Source organism: Anomaloglossus baeobatrachus, chromosome 6, assembly GCF_048569485.1.
Source record: "Anomaloglossus baeobatrachus isolate aAnoBae1 chromosome 6, aAnoBae1.hap1, whole genome shotgun sequence".
Classification (NCBI taxonomy): domain Eukaryota; kingdom Metazoa; phylum Chordata; class Amphibia; order Anura; family Aromobatidae; genus Anomaloglossus; species Anomaloglossus baeobatrachus.
In genome coordinates, this window is record NC_134358.1 from 541,889,377 (window position 1) to 541,915,501 (window position 26,125).

Here is a 26,125-nt window from a genome sequence, read left to right on the forward strand (position 1 = left end):
GCGGAGCAGCCAGGTGTTGTGTTGCCCCTCCGTGGGTAGGGGTTGGTGATCCCGGGGCCCGGTGATGGAGATGGAGGTGCAGGGCCTGGTGGGCGCAGGGACGCGGGGGCAGCGCTGTGCCTTGCGGCACTGTGGTACTCACTCAGCCTGAGACGTGACACAGTTTTTACGGTAAACCAAACGGCTGGATAGACGGTCCCACGGACGGCTGCACTTGCTTTCCCGGTAGGTGACGGTGATGTCCCTTTTCCTGGCACCTTGATGTACTGGTTGGTTGCGATGGGTCCCCACCGGTAACCCGCTCCCCGGCTTCAAGCTGGACCGGGGGAGCTCTACTCTTTGCCCGCAGGCGCTGGCCCTAAGAAACGGGTGCCTTGGCGGTGGCGGTGTCTCTTCTATACTGGCTGGGCTGTTGCCTTCAATCGGGACTTTGTTGTTGGGGGATCTACGTCCCCTTCACTGACTGATTTGGCAAATTTGGCGACTCCTAGCCTTGCCGGGGTCCGAGAGGCCCCTGCCCTGGTGCTGACTGTCCTTCGGAACACTGCTCCAGACCGCCGGGCACACAGCCAACGGGGTCCTTCCAGGAACTTCCAAACGGTCCCCCTCCAGACAGTCACCGCCGTTGCTGACCTTGCTGACCTGGCCCTACACACAGCTGGACCCTTCAGGCTTTCCTTCCTTCTTGTCACCTCACTTGCTTTCCTCCTTTACCACTTTTCTACTTGCACTACTTGTTTACTCTCTCACTTTAGCTCCTCACACTTGCCCTGCCTGGGCTAATCTGCCTGGTTTCTCCCGCCTCCAGTGCTGTGACCTCCTCGGTAGGCGGAGCCAACCGCCTGGCCCACCCCCTGGTGTGAATCATCAGCCTCTGGAGGAAGGCAACAAGGATTTTTGGGTTAGCTTTGTTGTTCCTACCTGGGATGTGGGGTGTGGTGGTGTGTGACCCGTGTCCCCTGGCTTGCCCAGGGCGACACATATGTACATAGTGACTGCACAGCAGAATAGGGAGTGCAGCTCTGAAGTATAATACAGGAGGTAACTCAGGATCAGTACAGATGAGTAATGTAATATTAATCAATGTTAACTTTTTATGCACTGTATATTGATTGTGTGGCGCCCCTGCGGCTTCAGGCGCCACAGGGTACTGCACCCCCATTAGGGTGTAGTACTTATCCTGGGTCCAAGGAAGGTCGGTACCGGTTTCCATCACACAACATACAGTAACACAGGGTTGCCCTCCCCAATGGGGACCGGGCCAGGGTGGGATCACAGTAGGGGGTCACTACAGTGGTGGTTTACAGGACGCCACTGCACAAGGGGCTCCCCAGATCCACTGGACTGGAGACTCAGGGTCAGAGAGAAGCAACCACCAGGGGGAGTCAGGAGCACACAGTGGGAAGAGCAGGTTAACCTGGTGAGAGCAGTGAACCGGCCGGTGGCAGCGGATGGGGGCAACAGCTCAGAACACACAACACACCAGAACAGGAGAGTTCAGCTTCAGACACACAGCAGAGCGGACGTGCTGCGCGCAGCTCTGTGGGCCAAGGTGTACAACTCAGTCGCTGGCGAGGCACAGGGCAGCTGCTTCCACAGGACTGGCACTGTCGGGATACAGAATCCTAGGGCAGACACACTCCAAGTTGTCTACCAACTCTGCAAGGGTCCGGGGAATGGCTAGAACAGTCACCGGACCCGTTCCAACAAGTCTACAGCAATTAGCACATAGGATCTGGGGTTGAGGACCGGCCCCATAATGGAACCACGCTATCAGCATACAGAACGGGACATACTGACATCGGGACCCTCAAGTGCTTCACGCCACGGGGGTCCGATACTTAGCGCATCAAAGGAGGAGAGGGCTCACAGGATGACAAACACACCAGACTTGACCTTTCACAGATCCGGGATCGGGTGGAGCCCATCGTGGCAGAGAACAGTACCCTGGGCAGCGTTTGAAAGACTTAGGTGGGCTTTACACGTTGCGACATCGCTAGCAATTGTTAGCGATGTCCAGCACGATAGCACCCGCCCCCATCGCACATGTGATATGTGGTGATTGCTGCCGTAGCGAACATTATCGCTACGGCAGCTTTACACGCACATACCTTGTCAGTGACGTCGCTATGACTGCCGAACAATCCCTCCTTCAAGGGGAAGGTGCGTTTGGCGTCACAGCGGCATCACTGCGGCGTCACTAATCGGCCGGCCAATAGAAGCGGAGAGGTGGAGATGAGCGGGACATAACATCCCGCCCACCTCCTTCCTTCCGCATTGCCGTCGGGATGCAGGTAAGGAGATGTTTGTTGCTGCTGCGGGTTTACACACAGCGATGTGTGGTGCTGCAGGAACGACAAACAACATCATACCTGCGGTCGACCCGACATTATGGAAATGAACAACATGACACAGACAGGCGATATTGTACACTTCTGTGCTCGTTCATCATCGCACCTCGGATTTACACGTTGCGATGTCGCTACCGGCGCCGGATGTGCGTCACTAACGACGTGACCCCGACGATATATGGGTAGCGATGTCGCAACGTGTAAAGCCCCCCTTAGACGTATGAGTAAAAACACCTGGAACTGCAGCCCCTGTCTTTGCCTCTCCTTTACCGGTGCCGTCGCCCAGCGCCAACGGGGACTACCACCATCCCCACCATCCTTCCCGGGGTAATCCCGCTCCGCCTGTGGGGAGCGACACCATCCCGGCTGCACCCGACATCTGCCCCGGTGAGAGACCCTGCAGCGGCGCCCCCCCATCCCTGGCCGCGTACCACAGGTGGCGGCACGATCCTAATAGACTTTCCTAACCCCCGACTACTACATCTATCCTCCCTACCACCCTCCAATGCTCCTTCCTGTACACCTCGGGGTAACGGAACCAGGCCAGGCTACCCCCTGACAACGCAGAGGATCTGCACCCACGGCCCGGCAATGAGTAGGTTAAACCCACCTACCCGGTGGGGCGCTACATTTGTATATAAAGTGTGAAATTATATTTAAAGATGAATATTCACTGTAACTGTAGGTAAGGTCTTGTTTCTTAAAAGTCAGGAAGAAGCTAATTTTTGTCCCAAGTTGGCTCTTTGAGTAGTAAAGGGTTGTAGCAGATATAGTAGGGACCTGATAACTGTAAGATGGTTTACTTTTGTCATGGCTTTGGACAAGTTTTTAAAACTCCTAACTAGAAAGAATTAATAAATAAAATAAATAAATCTTTATTTTTATCTAGCGCTAACATATTCCGCATCACATACATCAGGAATGCTGTCCCCATTGGGGCTCCCAATCTAAATTCCCTATCTGTATGTCTTTGGAGTGTGGGAGGAAACCCACGCAAACACGGGGAGAACATACAAACTCCTTGCAGATGTTGTGTTACGTCACCGCCGGAGTCTGCTCCAGCGACTTCTGCTCCGATCGCCAGGCGACGCCGTGTTCCTGCCGTGGATGGTGCTGGTGATGGGAGAGGAGTCGATGCCAGCGGTACCGGTGGGTGCAGGCTCCGATCATCCACTGGGCTGGGTTATCTTGGGATCTGCAGTACTGCTGGCTGACTGTGGGTGGCGTGTGTCTTCCAGCTGAAGTTGCCAGCATTCAGCTACAGCCAATGGGAAGACACCACACCCTTCTTATTCCCCTCCTGTCACATGACCACTGCCAGAGATAGTTCTGATTTTCCTGGCTCCTGTTACGTCCTATTCTGTTTGGTGATTCCTGTGTGCTGACTTCTGCGTGTTTTCTGACTACCCTCCTGCCTACTGTTTTTGTACCTCGCTGCCCGATCCGGATTTGACCTCTGCTACGTTTGCTGACTACGTCATTGCCTGCCGATTCTGTCCCTGTTCCGCAATTCCTGGTTTGACCCTGCCTGACTACTACTCTCATCGGACTGCAGCCTTCCACAGGTAGTGATCCCGTTCCCTGTGTAATTCCAAATCCCTGTAGAGGGGTTAAGGGGTTTCAGGGTTCTGGGGGTCCTGCTTGGTGAGTGGCTTCCCTCTAGCCTGTCCATTACATCCCACCTGAGTCTGTGGATCCAGGCAGGCGTTACATGTTGTCCTTGGTGGGATTTGAACCCAGGATTCCAGCGCTGCAAGGCTGCAGTGCTAACCACTGAGCCACCGTGCCGCCCTAAGGGAGGAGATTTAAAATATCTATTTTCATTTTCTATATTTTTTTTTTTTCAAAACAAAGGAATTTCCCTATAGGTTATCTCAGTCCAGTTTTCAAATGTAGTGTATTTCAGGTAATTATAGAATTTTTAGGAAAATGTCCTTTCCCTCCTGACACTGATGGGAGTGTTGGGGTCTGTCACCCTAATAAATCTTCTATTCCTGGCAGTCACCCGAGGGACCCCATAGTAGAGAGATCTATCTGCTCGTGTGACCCCAGTGTCACCATCATGGTGCGTCCACACATTGTCGGGCCCCATTAATAACATGCACATTTTCTGGGAAGATTAATGTCTGCTTCTTGCTGTAAAAACATGGCTGATTGTATGACAGATCGCCTCAAGGTCGACATGTTGGGATAATAATCCTCCTCTGTCACCACTTCCTTCCCTTTCGCTCTGTCGTACGATTTCGCGCTCTGTTATCTAGATATTTCTGAAACTGTCTAAATTGTTTTATCCGCTTCAAACAATTAGGTGTAAAGGTCAGACATGCAGACATTACTCCGTATGACAAGCAGCAAAATATACAAGAATCCGGAATCCCACAAGATCAGAAACAAAAGTCAGAGAAGATAGAAGTAACCAACCTAGGTAATCCATAGGATTGGGGATAATTTGCTGATCACTGGGTGTCTGACCACTGAGACCCTCGGCAATCCCAAGATTGGGGCTGAAGAAACCTGAGTACGGGGGGCTCTGCATCCATGTCATGAATAGAGCGGGGGTGTGCACATTCATCCTGCGCTTCAGTTATTTTCTATGGGACTGCTGGAAATAAACTTGGCAGTTCCATAGACAATAAATGGAGAGGAGAGACCTCCCCCTTATTCAAGACGAGGCTACTGAGCCCAGTTCTTGGGATTCAAGAGCCCCAATCTAGGAATTGATGGGGGGGGGGGTCCCCACGGATAGAGGATATCTTGTTTGTTTTTGGGAACAACCATTTAAAAGGAGCATTTTCAAGTTTATTGCCCCATATGAATGGCGCGGTTGGCAATTATACGCGCTTAATGGGACCGCCAAAAATAGCCAAGAGACACCCTTGGCTGTTCTTCGATACTCAATGAATGGAGTGGCAGTGCACATGATTGACTTCAGCTCCGTTAACACAGAGCACTTCAGAGTCCCGGTTCTCATGATAGGTGTCAGGACCGGGAGGACTGGTAGACCCAGGAGGTGGATCCGCTGGACCGAGCACCCCACCGGGGGGCAGGGTACACGGCAGCCGGAGCACTGGCGTGGCCGGGACGGAAGCCGCGTCCCACAGGGGACGGGAAGAACAAAGTCACTGGGGTCACGGAGTTCCTAAGACTGTACGGTATATTGCTACAGGTGCCGGGTAGGAAAGACAAACAGTAGTCCAGGTAACGGGACACAGCACAAGGGGACCTGAGCACCTAACTCATAAGACTATGCTTCAAGACACGTTGATCAGGCGCCGCCCACATGGCAAGGCCAGTCTTATATACCCAGCACAGCCTCATGTCATTTCCTGCTGCAGGTGTGCTGGGCCTATAAGACCAGGAGAGTGGGCGCGGCCCGGTCCTATACAGAACCATGAGCCTCAGAATCAGAGCCAGACAACTCAGAGTCAGACCACTCAGAGTCAGACACAAGTGAGCAGGACGCAGGGGAGCATGAGTGGGAGCGGCAGCCGTGACCGGTGGGCACGTGGACTGGATCAGTGGTTAAAGAGCGGTTCCGCGACGGCGAGACCGGATCAGTGGGTATGGAGCGGTGTCGGGATGGTGTGACCGGATCAGTGGGTAAGGAGCGGTGCTGCGACATTGGGAGCGTGACAATAGGTGAGGGTCCCAGAGGTCGGACCTCATGCAATGGGGAAGTTATCACCAATCCTGTAGATAGGGGATACCTTCTGAGATTGAGAGGTTGTCCAATACTTTTACATTTTTGGCGTATCCTTAGGTTAGGTCATCAATGTCTGGTTGGCCGGGGTCCAAATCCCAGCACCCCCACCAATCAGATTTTCACGACAATGCTGGCGACAGCAGACAACCGGAAATGCTCAGTTCTGGAGCTGCACCATCTTCTGATAGCGGTCACAGCCAGGTACTGCACATCCGCCTCATATACCAATCAATAGGAGGGGGATGTGCAGTACCGAGCCACACCTGCTATCAGAAGACGGAGCAGCTCCGGAACTGAGCACTTCTTGCTGCCTGCTGCCGCCGTCAGCATCAATAACAGCTGATCGGCTGGGGGTGCGGAGTGTCGGACCTTGGCCGATCAGACATTAATGACCTATCCTATTGATCATCAATGTAATCAATGTAAAAGTAGTTGACAACGTCTTTAATTGAGTTTTGGACATACCCATAACATGCAATCACCGTGTATATTGAAAAACAATCAACATGCCTTACCTTTTTATATAAAGATCAAATTTGATGCTGTCAGCATTTTCTAACCTCTGGACCATAAATCGTAGACCAAGTGAGAGCTAAAACAGACCAGAAACCTGTAAGGTCAGGATTATTTATATTGTAAGTGGCATCATCGGCCGTGCTGGGCAGTAAAGACACAGTAACAATGTATTTTCTTTGAATGAAAAAGAAAAATCAAGACAAAGCTGCTTTGCAAAAAGACTATTTTAAAAATGTCTTTTAGTTGAGTTTTCGGAGCAAAAACTCCGAGTTTTAAGGTGTTCAGTATTTTTGAGAAAGATTTGAATAGTTTGCGCTCTGAAAACACTCAAAAAACTGTGTGCACATGCTGTAGCCTTAGGGGTACTTTGCACATTACGACATCGCAAGCCGATACTGCGATGTCGAGCGCGATAGTCCCCGCCCCCGTCGCAGCAGCGATATCTTGTGATTGCTGCCGTAGCGAACATTATCGCTACGGCAGCTTCACATGCACTTACCTGCCCTGCGACGTCGCTCTGGCCGGCGGCCCGCCTCCTTCCTAAGGGGGCGGGTCGTGCGGCGTCACAGCGACTTCACACGGCAGGCGGCCAATAGAAGCGGAGGGGCGTAGATGAGTGGGACATAAACATCCCGCCCACCTCCTTCCTTCCTCATTGCAGCCGGAACGCAGGTAAGGAGATGTTCCTCGCCCCTGCGGCTTTACACACAGTGATGTGTGCTGCCGCAGGAACGAGGAACAACATCGTACCTGTCGCTGCTGCGAAATTATGGAAATGTCGGACCCTACACCGATCATACGATAACGACGCTTTTGCGCTCGTTAATCGTATGTAAAAGGATTCACATACTGCGATGTCGACAGCGACGCCGGATGTGCGTCACTTTCGATTTCACCCCACACGTGAAATATACCCCTTAGAATAGGAAAAAGTAGGAGACAAATAAAAGGGATCTTTCCTTAAGAAGGTCAAGTAACAACTTCTAAAATTAGGGGGACGACTGCTGAGACTTTGTCCATCGTTTACCTGGAGCAAAGGTCAAGTATGTGCATTTTGGATCTGCCAGACATAGTGTAGACTGTGGCCTATAAAATGGGGGTGACTTTAGGAACAAAAATTAGCAATATGCAATCTAAGGGGTATTTTGCACACTACTACATCGCAGGTGCGATGTCGGTGGGGTCAAATCGAAAGCGACGCACATCCGGTGTCGCTGTCGACATTGCAGTATGTGAATCCTTTTACATACGATTAACGAGCTCAAAAGCATCGTTATCGAATGATCGGCGTAGGATCCGACAATTCCATAATTTCGCAGCAGCGACAGGTACGATGTTGTTCCTCGTTCCTGCGGCAGCACACATCGCTGTGTGTGAAGCCGTAGGAGCGAGGAACATCACCTTACCTGTGTCCCGGCTGCAATGCGGAAGGACGGAGGTGGGCGGGATGTTTACGTCCCGTTCATCTCCGCCCCTCTGCTCCTATTGGCCGCCTGCCGTGTAACGTCGCTGTGAAGCCGCACGACCCGCCCCCTTAGGAAGGAGGTGGGTCGCCGGCCAAAGCGACGTCGCAGGGCAGGTAAGTGCATGTGAAGCTGCCGTAGCGATAATGTTCGCTACGGCAGCTATCACAAGATATCGCTGCTGCGACGGGGGTGGGGACTATCGCGCTCGGCATCGTAGCATCGGCTTGCGATGTCGTAGTGTGCAAATTACCCCTTAGACCTCCGGGGAGACCATCACTCAGCGTTAACAAGTTATGGTCTAAAATCCACACTGCACCCATGCGATTTAGGAAATTACTTACATTAGTTCCAGCAACCATGGGGTTTCCAAGGTCGCATACGACCATTCGGGACTCATTTTCCATTTTGTATTCACAATTAAGCTGTCGGAGACCCTGCAAAAATAATGAAAAGTCAGTGAGAATAAAAATATTTAAAGAATTCAAAAAGGAAAAGTAAAAAAAAAAAAGTGCACTTAAAATATAAAAAAAATTGAGAGCCCATTTCATTTTTTGTTTTGTGGTAATTGTGAAGAGTTTTTTTGCATCAAATTTTTCAGCATGGTTAATGAATTTTTGATAAAAATAAAAACAAAAAATGTATTTTAGCCTTGACGTATTTTGCAATTTTTTTAACAAAAAGTCATTTTGGCACAAAAATTCTGCCAAAATAACTGGATTACATAAAATCACTCTACAGGGGTACAGTGAGGTGCTAGAGTACATTTGCACCAAATTTTACAACTTTTTAAAAAAAAAAAAAAAAAAATCACAATTGATAAATGAGCTGAAACCATATTGAAACCCCAAAACCCCATCCACAGTGATGAACATGAAAAAAAAATAAAAATAAGAGACAAACACATAAAAAAAGAGTTTAAAAGAAGCGCAAATTAACAGAAAAAGGTGCAAATGTGAGGTAGATGAAAAACACTAAATACTAGGAAAAAAAAGGCACAAATGCAATGCACAACCTGGCAGATTTTTGTCACAGGCAGTGTTCTCATGCAGATCTTATTGGGTTAAAAATGACAGAATTTGCACAAACTTCATCGACTGTCGTGGCACATTGGACTCTGTTCAGATTGTAGATTTTGACACTCCACCCGATGGTTTTTCTGGTGTCTGGGATTTATACACGGGCAAACTTGGTGTCAACCTGCTGTGTGCTGATTAATTGGTAGGCTAGCAAGAGTTAATTTCTGCTAGCCTGCTTGCTCCTTTAATCACATTTTGTGGGGAGGCCTATCACATTGGCTTGCCTCCTGTTTGTACTGGTGTAATCCTTCTACCTATGCCAGCTATAGTTTATTCTATATTGGACTGAGGTGTGGTGTACCAGACTCTCTGGTGAAAGTTGTGCTCTTTGCTTGGTACGATAGTGGAGTTTACCTTTGTTGTTTTGTACTTCCTTCCTGCTCTTGTTTTCCTCCTGAATCTCTTATTGTCTTATACTGTGTGTGCGCGTGTTGTGTGACAGTTTTGGTTTTTCCTTGTCAGTCTTTTTCTGTAGTTTCAACGCTCTCTTGTCCTGTCTTTCTTTAAAGGGAGGGGGGATCAGATCAGGACAGGTCAGAAGCAGGGTGTCACGGCTGTCTCTCTGCATTATGAGACTAGTGACAGATTCAGGGCTAGAAAGCCATTTCCATGCAAGGATCTCAATATAAATATAGTTTCCTTTTTTTTGGTGTGTAATGGGTCAATGTCAGTTTCTCCTTGCCAGCAGCATACTTATTACCTCTCCTCAGGTGTTTATGATTTGGGACCACTCCCAGTCCCTAAATATATACCCTCTTCTCCCTGTAGAGGGTGCTGGGTATACTGAATCCTCAGTCCTGGCCTGGAGGTGAAGGAGTTGTTGGAACCCTTTCTGTCTGTTGTGGCATAGGCTGCAGTCCTGGTGCCTGCCTGCAGCCAAGAAGTTGATTCAAGAAAGTTTATCATTTATTGATTCCCCTGTTTGTCCTCCTTCCCTTGTGTGTTGTTTAGAGCAGCTGTGGCACTAGTGATCCTTACCTATCCACTCACTAGCCAGCACTATTGTAGGGTCACTCAGGGCTTCAGGTTCCTTCCCTTGTGTGTTATATAGTGCAGCGGTGGCACTAGTGATTCTTACCTGTCCACTCACTAGCCAGGACTATTATAGGGTCACTCAGGGCTTCAGGTTCCTGCTCGACAACAGGTGAGGAACCTGTATAGGGACTGGCTAGGAGTGCAGGGTACAGTTGCAGATAAGTGGAGGAGGTGTCCTTCTTCCCACTCACTAGCACGAAGGGCCACCATTGTGGGGCCCTCGATGTACCTTTGTTTATTGTGATGAAACCCCTGTTTGTTGTGTGTTTGCACCACGCCGAACCTTCGCCAAGTCCATGCGTGACATAGGGCCAGGAAGGAGACTCAGGCCTCTCCACCATCAGGAGTATCCCTGAGATTAGGGGTAGCATAGGGTCCCCTAGCTTGAGGGACAGCTTAGGAGCCCGGTTTCCCACTATCCCAAAGTCATCATGACAATATTCTTGAATAGCAGCAGTCATGTGTACATTTAGGGGATACAGACTGACCTAACAAAGAATATATCAATAGTGCAGCATCAAGCTTTGGACCGGTAAATTTTTCTGATAATGTCTCAGTGACTTGAAGGAGCACCCAAAAACACTGAAAACGTATTGGTTTAAATGTAACTGAAATTATCTGTAGGCGACATGGTGGCTCAGTGGTTAGCACTGCAGTCTTGCAGCGCTGGGGTCCTGGGTTCGAATCCCACCAACAACACCATCTGCGAGGAGTTTGTATGTTCTCCCCATATTTGCGTGGGTTTCCTCCGGGTACTCCGGTTTCCTCCCACACTCCAAAAACATACAGATACGGATTTTAGATTGTGAGCCCCAATGGGGACAGTGTTCCTGACGTATGTAAAGCGCTGCGGAATATGTTAGCGCTATATAAAAATATAGATTTAACTGTAATGCTTCATATCACCTGCGGGGTTGCTGCAGAGAAACTAAACACTTGTTCTTTCACTGATAACAACTGATTGTTGAGAGTAAAGACCAAATTTAAAAAAAACCTTTTTTTTTTTACTTTTTTTATTTATTTTTGACCTTTTTTTGTCTTTTTATATTCCTTTGGTAGCTTTTTTTATGTTTGCTCCTTTGTACAGGATTATTATACAAGGAAAGAAAACAGGATAAAACAACAGATAAATCTGCAATGTCTCATGGACTCAAACAGAAGAGACTAATCTGACACACCCCAAAAATATCCTCTGTGTAAACGACAATATCCTATGTTTTTACAGTGAACAGGATATAGCGTTATCTTGAAAGCAAAGGATATAATGTTTTAAATTAAGCCTCCTTCACTGCCAGATGTCTGCCCTGCGTATCTGAGGGCTCTCTCTGCAGGGTATAGGTTTAGCTGGCAATCATTTGCTTTTATAGTATAATTAATTTCATTCTCCGCGGGTCACGTGGTCAGCGTATTACGGCGATTACCTCCATACTGCGCTCAATGCCCACGTAGTCTGCTTCTGCGGGGATGTTGACTTGGAGTTCAGCCTCGTAAGCACCTTCTCCGTCATTCCTTGCATTTATGATGAAGAGGATATGGTTTTCTTCCCCTAAAATCAGCTCCTTTTTATCTCTATGTTTAAAAAAAAAAAGAAAGTATTTGAAATGGTTATTGTCATTTTAACAAACTCTGTAATATAGTAGAGAAATAAGTTTCTTTCTCCACTTATGAGCCTTCTCTGACTCCATCAGCCTCTGAAAACTGCCAAGTCCCCTCACTGAGGTATCAGATTACAACTGCCTATTAAAGTCTATGGAGGGGGAAAGAAAATCAGAGTGAGAGACAGGGGAGAACCGAAAACCCTCATGTCTGGGTGTGCAGTGTATGGGAGACACCAGTCTCTAGTCTCTACCCACTAGCTCAGAGATAACAGAAAATTAGAGAAAAGAGCCTACAGAGGAAAAAGTGAAGGATACAAGTGATCTAATGATCAAAAATAGTTATTCCTCATGTACACACACAGCAGATTATTCTGTGAAGTGACCTGAAACATCAGGTGTGCCTTGTATGCCTAGATATGTATGTCCCCAAGGTACTGGCCTCTAGTTTCAAGTTCTTGCATTTTGTACACTATTACCTATGAATAAGGCTCCTTAAGGCCCTCAATAATATGGTCAATCATAGCACTAAGGCTCGGATGTGACTGGTCACTTGGCAGCCCCCTCATGCTCATGCCCACTTTGTATTACCTGAGCATCAGGATTAGAGCTTTTGGCATAACTGAAAGAAGAATTAATTGAGTAGCATGAAGAGTGGTGTAAACATATTTTGTCTTGGCCATGCCCCCATTAAAGCTTCACCCCCTTGACACCTGAGCTGCATGATTATAGCTCCTGGTACAGCTGGAAAGAGAATTGAGTCTTGTGAAGAGCGGTGTAGACTTTTTGTTTTGGCCAAGCCCCCAATAAGGCTTCACCACCTTGAGACCTGAGCTTCATGATTATATTGTAGGTCTTGGGACAGCTAGAAGAAGAATTAATTGAGTCACGGGAAGAGCGGTGTAGACTTTTTTTGACTTGGCCATGTCCCCATTAAGCCTCCATTAAGGCTTCACCACCTTACACCTGAGCTTCATGATTATAGGTCCTGGCACAGCTTGAAGAAGAATTAATTGAGTCACGTGATGAGCGGTGTAGACATTTTTTGTCTTGGCCAAGCCCCCATTAAGGCTTCACCACTTTGAGACCTGAGCTTCATGATTATAGGTCCTGGCATAGCTGGAAGAAGTCATGTGAAGAGCAGTGTACACATTTTTTGTCTTGGTCATGCCCCCATTAATGCTTCACCACTTTGAGACCTGAGCTTCATGATTACAGGTCCTGGCACAGCTGGAGAAGAATTAATTGAGTCAAATGAAGAGGGTTATAGACGTATTTGGTCTTGGCCATGTCCCCATTAAGGCTTCACCACCTTGACACCTGAGCTTCATGATTATAGGTCCTGGCATAGCTGGAAGAAGAGTCATGTGAAGAGCGGTGTAGACATTTTTTGTCTTGGCCATGCCCCCATTAAGGCTTCACCCCCTTGACACCTGAGCTTCATGATTATAGGTCCTGGAATAGCTGGAAGAAGAGTCATGTGAAGAGCAGTGTAGACATTTTTCTATTATGGCCATGACCTAGTTGAGGCCTCACAGTCTTGATGCCTGAGCAGCATTATTAGAGCTCCTGGCACAGCTGGAAGCACAAATGTGTCACGTCAAGAGGTTTGTAGACATTTTTTTTATCTTGGCCATGACCCTTCTAACGCCAAACTTCCTTGACTGCCATTCTTTGCCTTCTATATCCCATGATCTACCTCCCAAAATTTCTCGTATTGTTGGTTCATTTTGGCTCTGCCTGGCCTGGAAAAACTCTACTCTTCGGGGAGGTCTCCCCTTGTTCCGGTAGGGTTAGCAAACATGTTTAAAGCCATTTTCTAATTTTAAACATTTGTGGTTTGCTCATGAGGGTATTGTCTCTCGAAGCCACAGCCATGCCAGACAAAGTATTTTGGAGAAGGCTGAATAGAAGAGTTGCTGCCCGTGTGCATGGCTGTTTTTATTGTAAAAGGAGAGGAGCCAGCACTGCTCATGAATGGATCGCAACAATGAAGAAATAAAAAGTGTAATATTCACAAATTCGTTCCTACTGTAAAAATTCAATGAGATTTTTTGCAAATGATTGATCAATGATTTGAGCCCCCCTGCCCCGTCACGGCAAATCTCTATAGGGGGGTCCCTAACGCTATATTATAAATTATTATGTACCATAAGGTCTCATATAAATCAGCAGGACCATATGAAGACACCACTTACCTGAGACATGTCTGAACCGCTCCCATGCCGCCAGGACTGACAACCGCGAATAAAGGCAGCCCAGGTGCCAGTGTGTGTGGCAGAACCACACACACCAGCACAATGTCAGGACCGGCCCTCACAGTGCCAGACCAGCAAACATGGATGAGGGCGGAACAAGGTTCAGGCAGGTGGTGTTTAAATAATGATGCCTTGGAGCAGGAGGCGGTGGCTGTGTGTGAACAAGCACCAAACTGAATTTTGATGGCTTTTTATTTCTTAATTGTTGCAAGCCATTCACAAGCAGTGCTGGCTCCCCTCCTTTTTCGTTTACTGGTCAGGTGGTCGACCACCACCATGCCGTGCACGCCCAGTGTGGTTTGCAAATTCCTTTTGTAGCCATCAAAATTCAGTTGGTGCTTGTTCACACACAGCCACCACCTCCTGCTCCAAGGCATCATTATTTAAACACCACCTGCCTGAACCTTGTTCCGCCCTCATCCATGCTTGCTGGTCTGGCACTGTGAGGGCCAGTCCTGACATTGTGCTGGTGTGTGTGGTTCTGCCACACACACTGGCACCTGGGCTGCCTTTATTCGTGGTTGTCAGTCCTAGTAGCATGGGAGTGGTTCAGACATGTCTCAGGTAAGTGGTGTCTTCATATGGTCCTGCTCATTATATGAGACCTCATGGTACATAATAATTTATAATATAGCGTTAGGGACCCCCCTATAGAGATTTGCCGTGACGGGGCAGGGGGGCTCAAATCATTGATCAATCATTTGCTAAAAATCTCATTGAATTTTTACAGTAGGAACGAATTTGTGAATATTACACTTTTTATTTCTTAATTGTTGCAAGCCATTCACAAGCAGTGCTGGCTCCCCTCCTTTTTCTGTTTTTATTGTAGTCTACAGGAAATAGGACTCATGTAGGTATCAGCTGGAGGCTTCATGAAGGCCCATGGAGCTGTAGGCACACTGTGTGCCGCCATGTAGTGCTAAGTGTTGCGCTGTCCATCACTAAGTGTAAATTTATTTTTTATTTTCTAAACATATCATACACATGATCACAGCCTCTAAATAACATTGCCATGTGGTTGCCTAATACTGCCAAAAAGTGACATGCAACTCCCAAGAATACAATTAAACGTGATATACAGCATGCTTGGATCTGCCACAAATGTATAACATGGCTCCTTTAATTCTAAATTTTGGGACACATGCACATCTTAAAACTTCAAAGAGAATATTTGCAAAGATTCCATATGTTAATTCCCAAGACCTTATGTTGTAGTGCAGCGGACGGAGGGTAGCGGTATTGTGGAGATGTTTTTGTGCTTCTGAACACTATGGGAATCCACATGGCTTTATTTCAAAGCACTATCACATCCTTGCCAGGAATGTTTTGGGGTTATGTCATGGGACTCACTGTGCTTTGAAGTTGTATACACCAGACTCTGAGGGGATGGGGGGCTTCCTACAAGTGTTGCACATGGACACATCAGGATAAAGAGGACATACTTGAAAAGTCACAAAAAAAGTAAAACTATTTCCAGCATTTTCAGAACATGTTTCCCAGATGTCATAAAGAACTGTGGGATGGTATGGTGGCAAATGGCGCTCTTACGACTCTGGAGCTTTGGATTTCATCCAAGCTTGAGCCATAGCCGCACGTAATCCTTTGCTGGAGCTTTCACGATTTACTTATATCGTCCAAAAATAAAAAAGTACATAAACTTTACAAAGTATTACGGAAAGACTGAAACTCACATTTACAGGGTCAAGGAATAAGAAGTTTTTGAACTGATACGCTGAGACGAAAATATAATGAATACAGCTGAAGTGCTGAGAAAATGTAGCCCTCAGCTCTGGTCTCGGCGATCTCTGGCGGGGAAGCAGTCTATTACTTATTTCATAAGAAAATGGATTTTCTGGTTTGGAATACCCTTTTTACAATCATCCTTATAGTCTGTGTTCACACGATGCATTCCTGATGCATTTTTTTGTAGAGTACAATGACACCTCAAATCTAATAATGAGAGAGACAACAACTGCTCACAATCAGGGGTGGGACAAGGATTGCCACCAAATTATTAGTGGGGGCAAGAACTTCCCTCCAATTGTGAGTGGTTCAAAGACTTTTTCCAATCGGGAGTGGGACAAAGACTGATAACATTCGAGAATCGGGCAAGGACTCATAGCAATAGGGAGTGGGCAAAGTACTCATGGAACAAGGCCTACTGACAATTTGAGTGGGAAAAGAAGTCAAGATAATCAGAAGTGAGAAAAGGACTCAAGGCAATAAGAGGCGGACAAGGACTCATGACAATGAAGAGTGGGCAAGAACTCCTAACAATTGGGTGTGGGTCAAGGATTATGACAATCAGAAGTGAGACAATGACTACTGACAATCGAGAGTGCATCAGAAGTGCGACGAGGGCTCAAGACAAAGTAGGACAAGGACTTAAGACAATCAAAGTCGAACAAGGACTCATGACAATGAAGAGTGGGCAAGGACTTATAACAATTGGGTGTGCGTCAAGGATTCATGACAATCAGAAGTGAGACAAGGACTACTGACAATAGAGAGTGCATCAGAAGTGAGAGGAGGACTCAAGACAATCAAAGTAGGACAAGCACTCAAGACAATCAAAATTCGAACAAGGACTCAGACATTCAAGAGTGGACAAGTACTCATACCAATCAGGTGTGGGTCAAGGATTCATGACAAGCAGAAATGGGTCATGGTCTAATGACAACTGAGAGTGTGAAAAGGAATCAAGACAATCAGAAGTGAGACAACTACAACTGACAATTGAGAGTGTTAAAAGGATCAAGACCATCAGAAGTGGAACAAGGACTGAAGAATATCAAAGTGGGACAAGGACTCAGGACAATAAAAGTGGGAGAAGGACTCAAGACAATCAGGAGTGGAGCAAGGAATCATAATCAGATGTGGGGCAAGGATTGCCACCAAAGAAATAGAGGGACAAGAACTCCCACCAATAATTGGGAGTGGGACAAAGACTGATAACATTTGAGAGTGGGGCAAGGACTCATAACAATGGGAGTGAGAGAAAGACTCATGACAATCAGAAGTGGGACAAGGACTACTGAGAATCATAAGTTGGAAAAGGACTCAAGACAATCAAAAGTGGGACAAGGACTCACAGCAATCAAAGTCGGACAAGGACTCATGAAATTCAATAATGGGCAAGGACTCATAACAATCGGGTGTTGGTCAAGGATTCATGACAATCAGGAGTGGGGCAAGGTCCAATGACAATTGAGAGTGCAAAAAGGACTAAAGACAAGCAAAAGTGGGACAAGGACTAGTGACAATCGAGAGTGGGAAAAGGACTCAAGACATTCAGAAGTGGGACAAGGACGCATAACAATCAGGAGCGGGGAAAGAATTCATAACAATTGGGTGTGGGTCAAGGACTCATGACAATCAGGAGTGGGCAATGACTCATAACACTTGGGTGTGAGTCAAAAACTCATATATACGCACCATTGACACATCCGTGAAACACGTGCGTGATTTTCACGGGCGTGTGAAAGAGGCCTTAGGGAAGTCATTAGTAGAACATGATACCTTCAGAGGAGCGATTAAATGATTAACATATTTTTAACCCATAAGTAGCCTTTTCCTATCTCAATGGTGAACCCTGTCTTCTCCGCCTACACGTCAAGGAGCTACGCCCCATTGTAACCTTCCTGGTTTATGGCACATGACTTGGGTCTAGAATCCCACTTTTAAGGATTTGTACAGGACTGGGAAAAAATGTCTGCCTTCTTTTCCAAACAACAGCACCACACCTGTCCTCATATTATGTCTGTTATTGAAGCTCGGCTACACTGATGTGACCAAACCAGGACAGAGGTGCAAAACCACACAAGAGCTTCTTGTAAAAAAAAAAAAGCCGCAATGGACCCCTACGAGTTATTATCAAACTACAAAAAAAAGGATTTATTGCGAACTCCACATTCATCCTTGGAGTGAATGTTTATTAATAGTAATCCGTGGTACAGTAACGGGTACATCGTCAGCATCCTTAATTATTTCCTGTGCAGAAACAAGAGGCCAATTAAAAGTGTTTACTTTAGACCTCCGCGGGCGGATTACAGAGGACGGCAACTTAATAATAACTTAGACTCTCCTTCATTTCAGCCTTCTAAATAGATGATACATCCCTTTGTTTTTAAATGTTTATCTCAATCAGGAAGCCGCCTGATTGGAAGCATGTATTTACTCAAACAGAAGACGGTGCGTCTGCAAGATATTGTGTACGAATGCGGTGGATGACAATAAGTCGCAGCACAATTTGCACCATTAATTGTGGACATACAATAGGTCACTGGCCCCTTTAGAAACCCATTTCAGATCAGTTTTATGTGTTCTGGTCCCCAAGTGTCTTGTGGTTTCTGAACAGATTTCTGCATAAATACATCCATTACTTCGAAGATCAGTGGAGAACCAGACCTGAGCTCGGCCCACGCTTACCAACGGCACCAGAACAGCCGCATGATCTGCCCACATGATATATGGGGTATATCGGCCAGGGAAGGGACAGAACAGTTTTACATTTGTGTACGTTTTTAACCCTTCTCATTTTATCTTTGACCAAACAATCAGGGTAGTACACATAACTGTGTGCGTTATCTCTATAGTGATGTCACAGTACAGAGACAATGGGAATCATTATGTTTATTATCCCAGTACTGTGACATCACTGTGTGTAATATCCATGTACTGTAACATCACTGTGTGTATTATCCCTGTACTGTAACATCACTGTGTGTATTATCCCTGTATTGTGACATCACTGTGTGTATTATCCCTGTACTGTGACATCACTGTGTGTAATATCCATGTACTGTAACATCCCTGTGTGTATTATCCCTGTACTGTAACATCACTGTGTGTATTATCCCTGTACTGTGACATCACTGTGTGCATTATGCATGTACTGTAACATCCCTGTGTGTATTATCCCTGTACTGTGACATCACTGTGTGTATTATCCCTGTACTGTGACATCACTGTGTGTATTATCCCTGTACTGTAACATCACTGTGTGTATTATCCCTGTACTGAGACATCACGGTGTGTATTATCCCTGTACTGTGACATCCCTGTGTGTATTATCCCTGTACTGTGACATCACTGTGTGTATTATCCCTGTACTGTGACATCACTGTGTGCATTTTCCCTGTACTGTGACATCACTGTGTGCATTATCCCTGTACTGTGACATCACTGTGTGTATTATCTCTGTACTGTGACATCACTGTGTGTATTATCCCTGTACTGTGACATCCCTGTGTGTATTATCCTTGTACTGTGACATCACTGTGTGTATTATCCCTGTACTGTGACATCACTGTGTGTAATATCCATGTACTGTAACATCACTGTGTGTATTATCCCTGTACTGTAACATCACTGTGTGTATTATCCCTGTATTGTGACATCACTGTGTGTATTATCTCTGTACTGTGACATCACTGTGTGTATTATCCCTGTACTGTAACATCACTGTGTGTATTATCCCTGTATTGTGACATCACTGTGTGTATTATCCCTGTACTGTGACATCACTGTGTGTAATATCCATGTACTGTAACATCACTGTGTGTATTATCCCTGTACTGTAACATCACTGTGTGTATTATCCCTGTATTGTGACATCACTGTGTGTATTATCCCTGTACTGTGACATCACTGTGTGTAATATCCATGTACTGTAACATCACTGTGTGTATTATCCCTGTACTGTAACATCACTGTGTGTATTATCCCTGTACTGTGACATCACTGTGTGTATTATCTCTGTACTGTGACATCACTGTGTGTATTATCCCTGTACTGTGACATCCATGTGTGTATTATCCCTGTACTGTGACATCTCTGTGTGTATTATCCCTGTACTGTGACATCACTGTGTGCATTTTCCCTGTACTGTGACATCACTGTGTGCATTATGCATGTACTGTAACATCCCTGTGTGTATTATCCCTGTACTGTGACATCACTGTGTGTATTATCCCTGTACTGTGACATCACTGTGTGTATTATCCCTGTACTGTGACATCACTGTGTGTATTATCCCTGTACTGAGACATCACGGTGTGTATTATCCCTGTACTGAGACATCACGGTGTGTATTATCCCTGTACTGTGACATCACTGTGTGTATTATCCCTGTACTGTGACATCACTGTGTGCATTTTCCCTGTACTGTGACATCACTGTGTGCATTATCCCTGTACTGTGACATCACTGTGTGTATTATCTCTGTACTGTGACATCACTGTGTGTATTATCCCTGTACTGTGACATCCCTGTGTGTATTATCCTTGTACTGTGACATCACTGTGTGTATTATCCCTGTACTGTAACATCACTGTGTGTATTATCCCTGTACTGTGACATCACTGGGTCTATTATCTCTGTACTATGACATCACTGTGTGGATTTTCCCTGTACTGTGACATCACTGTGTGCATTATCCATGTACTGTAACATCACTGTGTGTATTATCTCTGTACTGTGACATCACTGTGTGTATTATCCCTGTACTGTGACATCCCTGTGTGTATTATCCCTGTACTGTGACATCTCTGTGTGTATTATCCCTGTACTGTGACATCACTGTGTGTATTATCCGTGTATTGTGACATCACTGTGTGTATTATCCCTGTACTGTTACATCACGGTGTGCATTATGCATGTACTGTAACATCCCTGTGTGTATTATCCCTGTACTGTGACATCACTGGGTCTATTATCTCTGTACTATGACATCACTGTGTGGATTTTCCCTGTACTGTGACATCACTGTGTGCATTATCCATGTACTGTAACATCACTGTGTGTATTATCTCTGTACTGTGACATCACTGTGTGTATTATCCCTGTACTGTGACATCCCTGTGTGTATTATCCCTGTACTGTGACATCTCTGTGTGTATTATCCCTGTACTGTGACATCACTGTGTGCATTTTCCCTGTACTGTGACATCACTGTGTGCATTATGCATGTACTGTAACATCCCTGTGTGTATTATCCCTGTACTGTGACATCACTGTGTGTATTATCCCTGTACTGTAACATCACTGTGTGTATTATCTCTGTACTGTGACATCACTGTGTGTATTATCCCTGTACTGTGACATCCCTGTGTGTATTATCCCTGTACTGTAACATCACTGTGTGTATTATCCCTGTACTGTAACATCACTGTGTGTATTATCCCTGTATTGTGACATCACTGTGTGTATTATCCCTGTACTGTGACATCACTGTGTGCATTATGCATGTACTGTAACATCCCTGTGTGTATTATCCCTGTACTGTAACATCCCTGTGTGTATTATCCCTGTACTGTGACATCACTGTGTGTATTATCCCTGTACTGTGACATCACTGTGTGTATTATCCCTGTACTGTAACATCACTGTGTGTATTATCCCTGTACAGAGACATCACGGTGTGTATTATCCCTGTACTGTGACATCCCTGTGTGTATTATCCCTGTACTGTGACATCACTGTGTGTATTATCCCTGTACTGTGACATATCTGTGTGCATTTTCCCTGTACTGTGACATCACTGTGTGCATTATCCCTGTACTGTGACATCACTGTGTGTATTATCTCTGTACTGTGACATCACTGTGTGTATTATCCCTGTACTGTGACATCCCTGTGTGTATTATCCTTGTACTGTGACATCACTGTGTGTATTATCCCTGTACTGTAACATCACTGTGTGTATTATCCCTGTACTGTGACATCACTGGGTCTATTATCTCTGTACTATGACATCACTGTGTGGATTTTCCCTGTACTGTGACATCACTGTGTGCATTATCCATGTACTGTAACATCACTGTGTGTATTATCTCTGTACTGTGACATCACTGTGTGTATTATCCCTGTACTGTGACATCCCTGTGTGTATTATCCCTGTACTGTGACATCTCTGTGTGTATTATCCCTGTACTGTGACATCACTGTGTGCATTTTCCCTGTACTGTGACATCACTGTGTGCATTATGCATGTACTGTAACATCCCTGTGTGTATTATCCCTGTACTGTGACATCACTGTGTGTATTATCCCTGTACTGTAACATCACTGTGTGTATTATCCCTGTACTGTGACATCACTGTGTGTATTATCCCTGTACTGAGACATCACTGTGTGTATTATCCCTGTACTGTGACATCCCTGTGTGTATTATCCCTGTACTGTGACATCACTGTGTGTATTATCCCTGTACTGTGACATCACTGGGTGTATTATCTCTGTACTATGACATCACTGTGTGGATTTTCCCTGTACTGTGACATCCCTGTGTGTATTATCCCTGTACTGTGACATCACTGTGTGTATTATCCCTGTACTGAGACATCACTGTGTGTATTATCCCTGTACTGTGACATCACTGTGTGTATTATCCATGTACTGTAACATCACTGTGTGTATTATCTCTGTACTGTGACATCACTGTGTGTATTATCCCTGTACTGTGACATCCCTGTGTGTATTATCCCTGTACTGTGACATCTCTGTGTGTATTATCCCTGTACTGTGACATCACTGTGTGTATTATCCCTGTACTGTGACATCACTGTGTGCATTATGCATGTACTGTAACATCCCTGTGTGTATTATCCCTGTACTGTGACATCACTGTGTGTATTATCCCTGTACTGTGACATCACTGTGTGTATTATCCCTGTACTGTAACATCACTGTGTGTATTATCCCTGTACTGTGACATCACTGTGTGTATTATCCCTGTACTGAGACATCACTGTGTGTATTATCCCTGTACTGTGACATCCCTGTGTGTATTATCCCTGTACTGTGACATCACTGTGTGTATTATCCCTGTGTGCATTTTCCCTGTACTGTGACATCACTGTGTGCATTATCCCTGTACTGTAATATCACTGTGTGTATTATCTCTGTACTGTGACATCACTGTGTGTATTATCCCTGTACTGTGACATCACTGTGTGTATTATCCCTGAACTGTGACATCACTGGGTGTATTATCCCTGTACTATGACATCACTGTGTGTATTATCCCTGTACTGTGACATCACTGTGTGCATTATCCCTGTACTGTGACATCACTGTGTGTATTATCCCTGTACTGTGACATCACTGTGTGTATTATCTCTGTACTGTGACATCACTGTGTGTATTATCCCTGTAATGTGACATCACTGCGTACCAAGATAATCAAATCTTTTGTCATGTTCTGTACTTGCTGCTGCATTTAGTAATAGTAGACTGAAACCCAATTCCACGTCTTACTATGGGGCCCCATGTTTACCTGTGTCACCCCTGATTGTGTCCCTCTGTATTGTTTTATGAACTGTAAAATAATTTCACTGGAAAATCTGACACATATTAGTTGAGCATTTTGGAAAGAGCTATAATTAACATGTAAAACAAACAAGGCACGTTGGGGTAGCCCTCACTGGTGGTAGATTTATTTGGACGCACGTGTTCTATTAGAAATCAATCAAGCTATGTATATTTATATAAACTTACGATTTGGCTGAAAGTTTCAGGTCGGGAATGCACATATTGTCATCTCCGCAGTCCACGAGAATGTGAGCCTGAGATTGGGGAAGACAAAAGAAGAGTGACAACTTTTCAGAACATTTTGTTTTACATTTTTTTGTCTTTATTACAAAAACTTTTAGCACAAAATTTGTTGTTTAAAATTCATTGAATTTAGGGGATGAAAGGAGGTAGATACACGACTGTTATGGCCCGGAGACCGCTGACATTTCTGTAGATATCCCATTCAAGGGAAAACACCTTCCCTTATCCAGAGATAGTGGCAACCCAAGAACTAGGATCCACTACCCCAAGAGTCCAGGAGGAAAAACACAGGAAAAAAAAGTACCATGGTGCTAACTAACAGGCGGCACCCCCCTGACTATTTATACACAACTAGAAATAGTGGTGGATCATGCCTATTATACCTAGACGCCTTGTCACCATCTAAGAAACTAGCTAGCCTCTAAGATGAAGAAAGCAGTCCTAACATGCCTCAGAGCAGCCCCAAAGGGATAGTTAAAGCCCACAAAATATATTGACGATGATATAAGAAGTAAACAATACACAGTTGGTTAATGATAGACTTAAGCAAAGAGAGGCCCTGCTAACTAAAGGCCCCGTCACACTAAGCAACATCGCTAGCAACATCGCTGCTAACGAACAACTTTTGTGACGTTGCTAGCGATGTTGCTGTGTGTGACATCCAGCAACAACCTGGCCCCTGCTGTGAGGTCGTTGGTTGTTGCTGAATGTCCTGGGCCATTTTTTAGTTGTTGCTGTCCTGCTGTGAAGCACAGATCGCTGTGTGTGACAGCGAGACAGCAACAACTAAATGTGCAGGCAGCAGGAGCCGGCTTCTGCTGAGGCTGGTAACCAATGTAAACATCGGGTAACCAAGAAGCCCTGTCCTTGGTTACCCGATATTTACCTTTGATACCAGCCTCCGCCGCTCTTACTGTCAGTGCCGGCTCCTGCTCTGTGCACATGTAGCTGCAGGACACATCGGGTTAATTAACCCCATGTGTGCTGTAACTAGGAGAGCAGGGAGCCAGCGCTAAGCATTGTGCGCTGCTCCCTGCTCTGTGCACATTTAGCTGCAGCACACATCGGGTAATTAACCCGATGTGTGCTGTAAGTAGGAGAGCAAGGAGCCAGCGCTCAGTGTGCGCTGCTCCCTGCTCTGTGCACATGTAGCTGCTGCACACATCGGGTAATTAACCCGATGTGTGCTGTAACTAGGAGAGCAGGGAGCCAGCGCTAAGCGATGTGCGCTGCTCCCTGCTCTCTGCACGTGTAGCTGCGTGCGCTGGTAACCAAGGTAAATATCGGGTTGGTTACCCGATATTTACCTTAGTTACCAAGCGCACCATCTTCCACGCTGCGCTGGGGGCTGGACACTGGTTGCTGGTGAGCTCACCAGCAACTTGTGTAGCGACGCTACAGCGATCCCTGCCAGGTCAGGTTGCTGGTGGGATCGCTGGAGCGTCGCAGTGTGACATCTCACCAGCAACCTCCTAGCAACTTACCAGCGATCCCTATCGTTGTTGGGATCGCTGGTAAGTTGCTTAGTGTGACTGGACCTTAAGACACAAAAGGATAGGATAGATCACTGGGTGCAGCCAGCAAAATCCTAATATAAGCCGACTCCTGATGATCAAAATTCCCTTAGGATCACACGAATCTCCACCCACTACATCAGGGAACTCTTGTGCAGGGCACTATAGAGAGGATTACCATCCAAGAGAGGTTGTCACAAAAAATGGCTGAGTAGCAACTGCCATAGGCTGAAATATATTCAGTGTCCAAGAGAATTAATAATGAGCAGTCCATTGATGTGGTATAATAAACTGTATACTAAGTATAACAGAACTAAATATGTAAAAGTGATGTAAAAAGTCTTCACTGGATTCTCAGCAATGTCCTTTTGTTAAAGTTCATCAGTGGGAATACAATGGAGCACAAAACGCATATATGACCAAAAAATGCAGGACCATGTTCAGACAGAGAGAAAACTCTCCACATGCACTTTCTCACTGAGAATGAACCATCCTCATAGCATTCCACCTAATTAAAAAAGAAGGAAGAATTAGCATTGCACATAAGAGAAAATGCATGAAGATCATTCACTCGCAGACGAGAAACAAAAAACAAGACAAATCCAGAGCTCAGACACAGTGAGAAAAATGTATTCACTGAATTCATAACAATGTCCTCCAATGAAAGGCCATTAGTGGGAATACAATGGGCAAAAACACATCTCAAACCAAAAAATAATGCAAAGACCCTGACCATATTCAGACTGAAGAGAAAAAACTCCACTCTGCGTTTTTTCACTGAGAATGAACAGTCTTCACAGTATTTCAAAACTAATTGAAACAGAATCAAAATAAACTTTGCACACAAGAGAAAAATGCATGAAAACCATAGAGTCACAGGAAAGAAGACAAAGTACTTATCCCAGGTTCCAAAGGCAAGATCAGGATGACTAAAAAAAATGCAAAAATTGATTCCAAAGAAGCAGACAAACTGTAGGAGACAATTAAGATCTCCAAGACAAAAAGACAAGCTGGAGCACGCTGGAGAAGTGTCCAGCGGGTCACAGGCACACGGCC

The 26,125-nt window shown here is 45.6% G+C and overlaps 1 protein-coding gene across 1 annotated transcript in view; it reads right to left on the bottom strand.

Moving 5' to 3' along the window:
* The window catches only part of ITGA8 (integrin subunit alpha 8), a 287,198-nt gene that overhangs the window by 81,236 nt on the left and 179,837 nt on the right, over positions 1 to 26,125 (bottom strand). Inside the window, exons 19-22 of the mRNA XM_075315623.1 lie at positions 23,499 to 23,566; positions 11,569 to 11,716; positions 8,378 to 8,470; positions 6,570 to 6,646 (exon numbers count right to left, since the gene is read on the bottom strand). Of these exons, the coding sequence (XP_075171738.1) occupies positions 6,570 to 6,646; positions 8,378 to 8,470; positions 11,569 to 11,716; positions 23,499 to 23,566 (386 nt within the window). The remainder of the gene's footprint in view (positions 1 to 6,569; positions 6,647 to 8,377; positions 8,471 to 11,568; positions 11,717 to 23,498; positions 23,567 to 26,125) is intronic.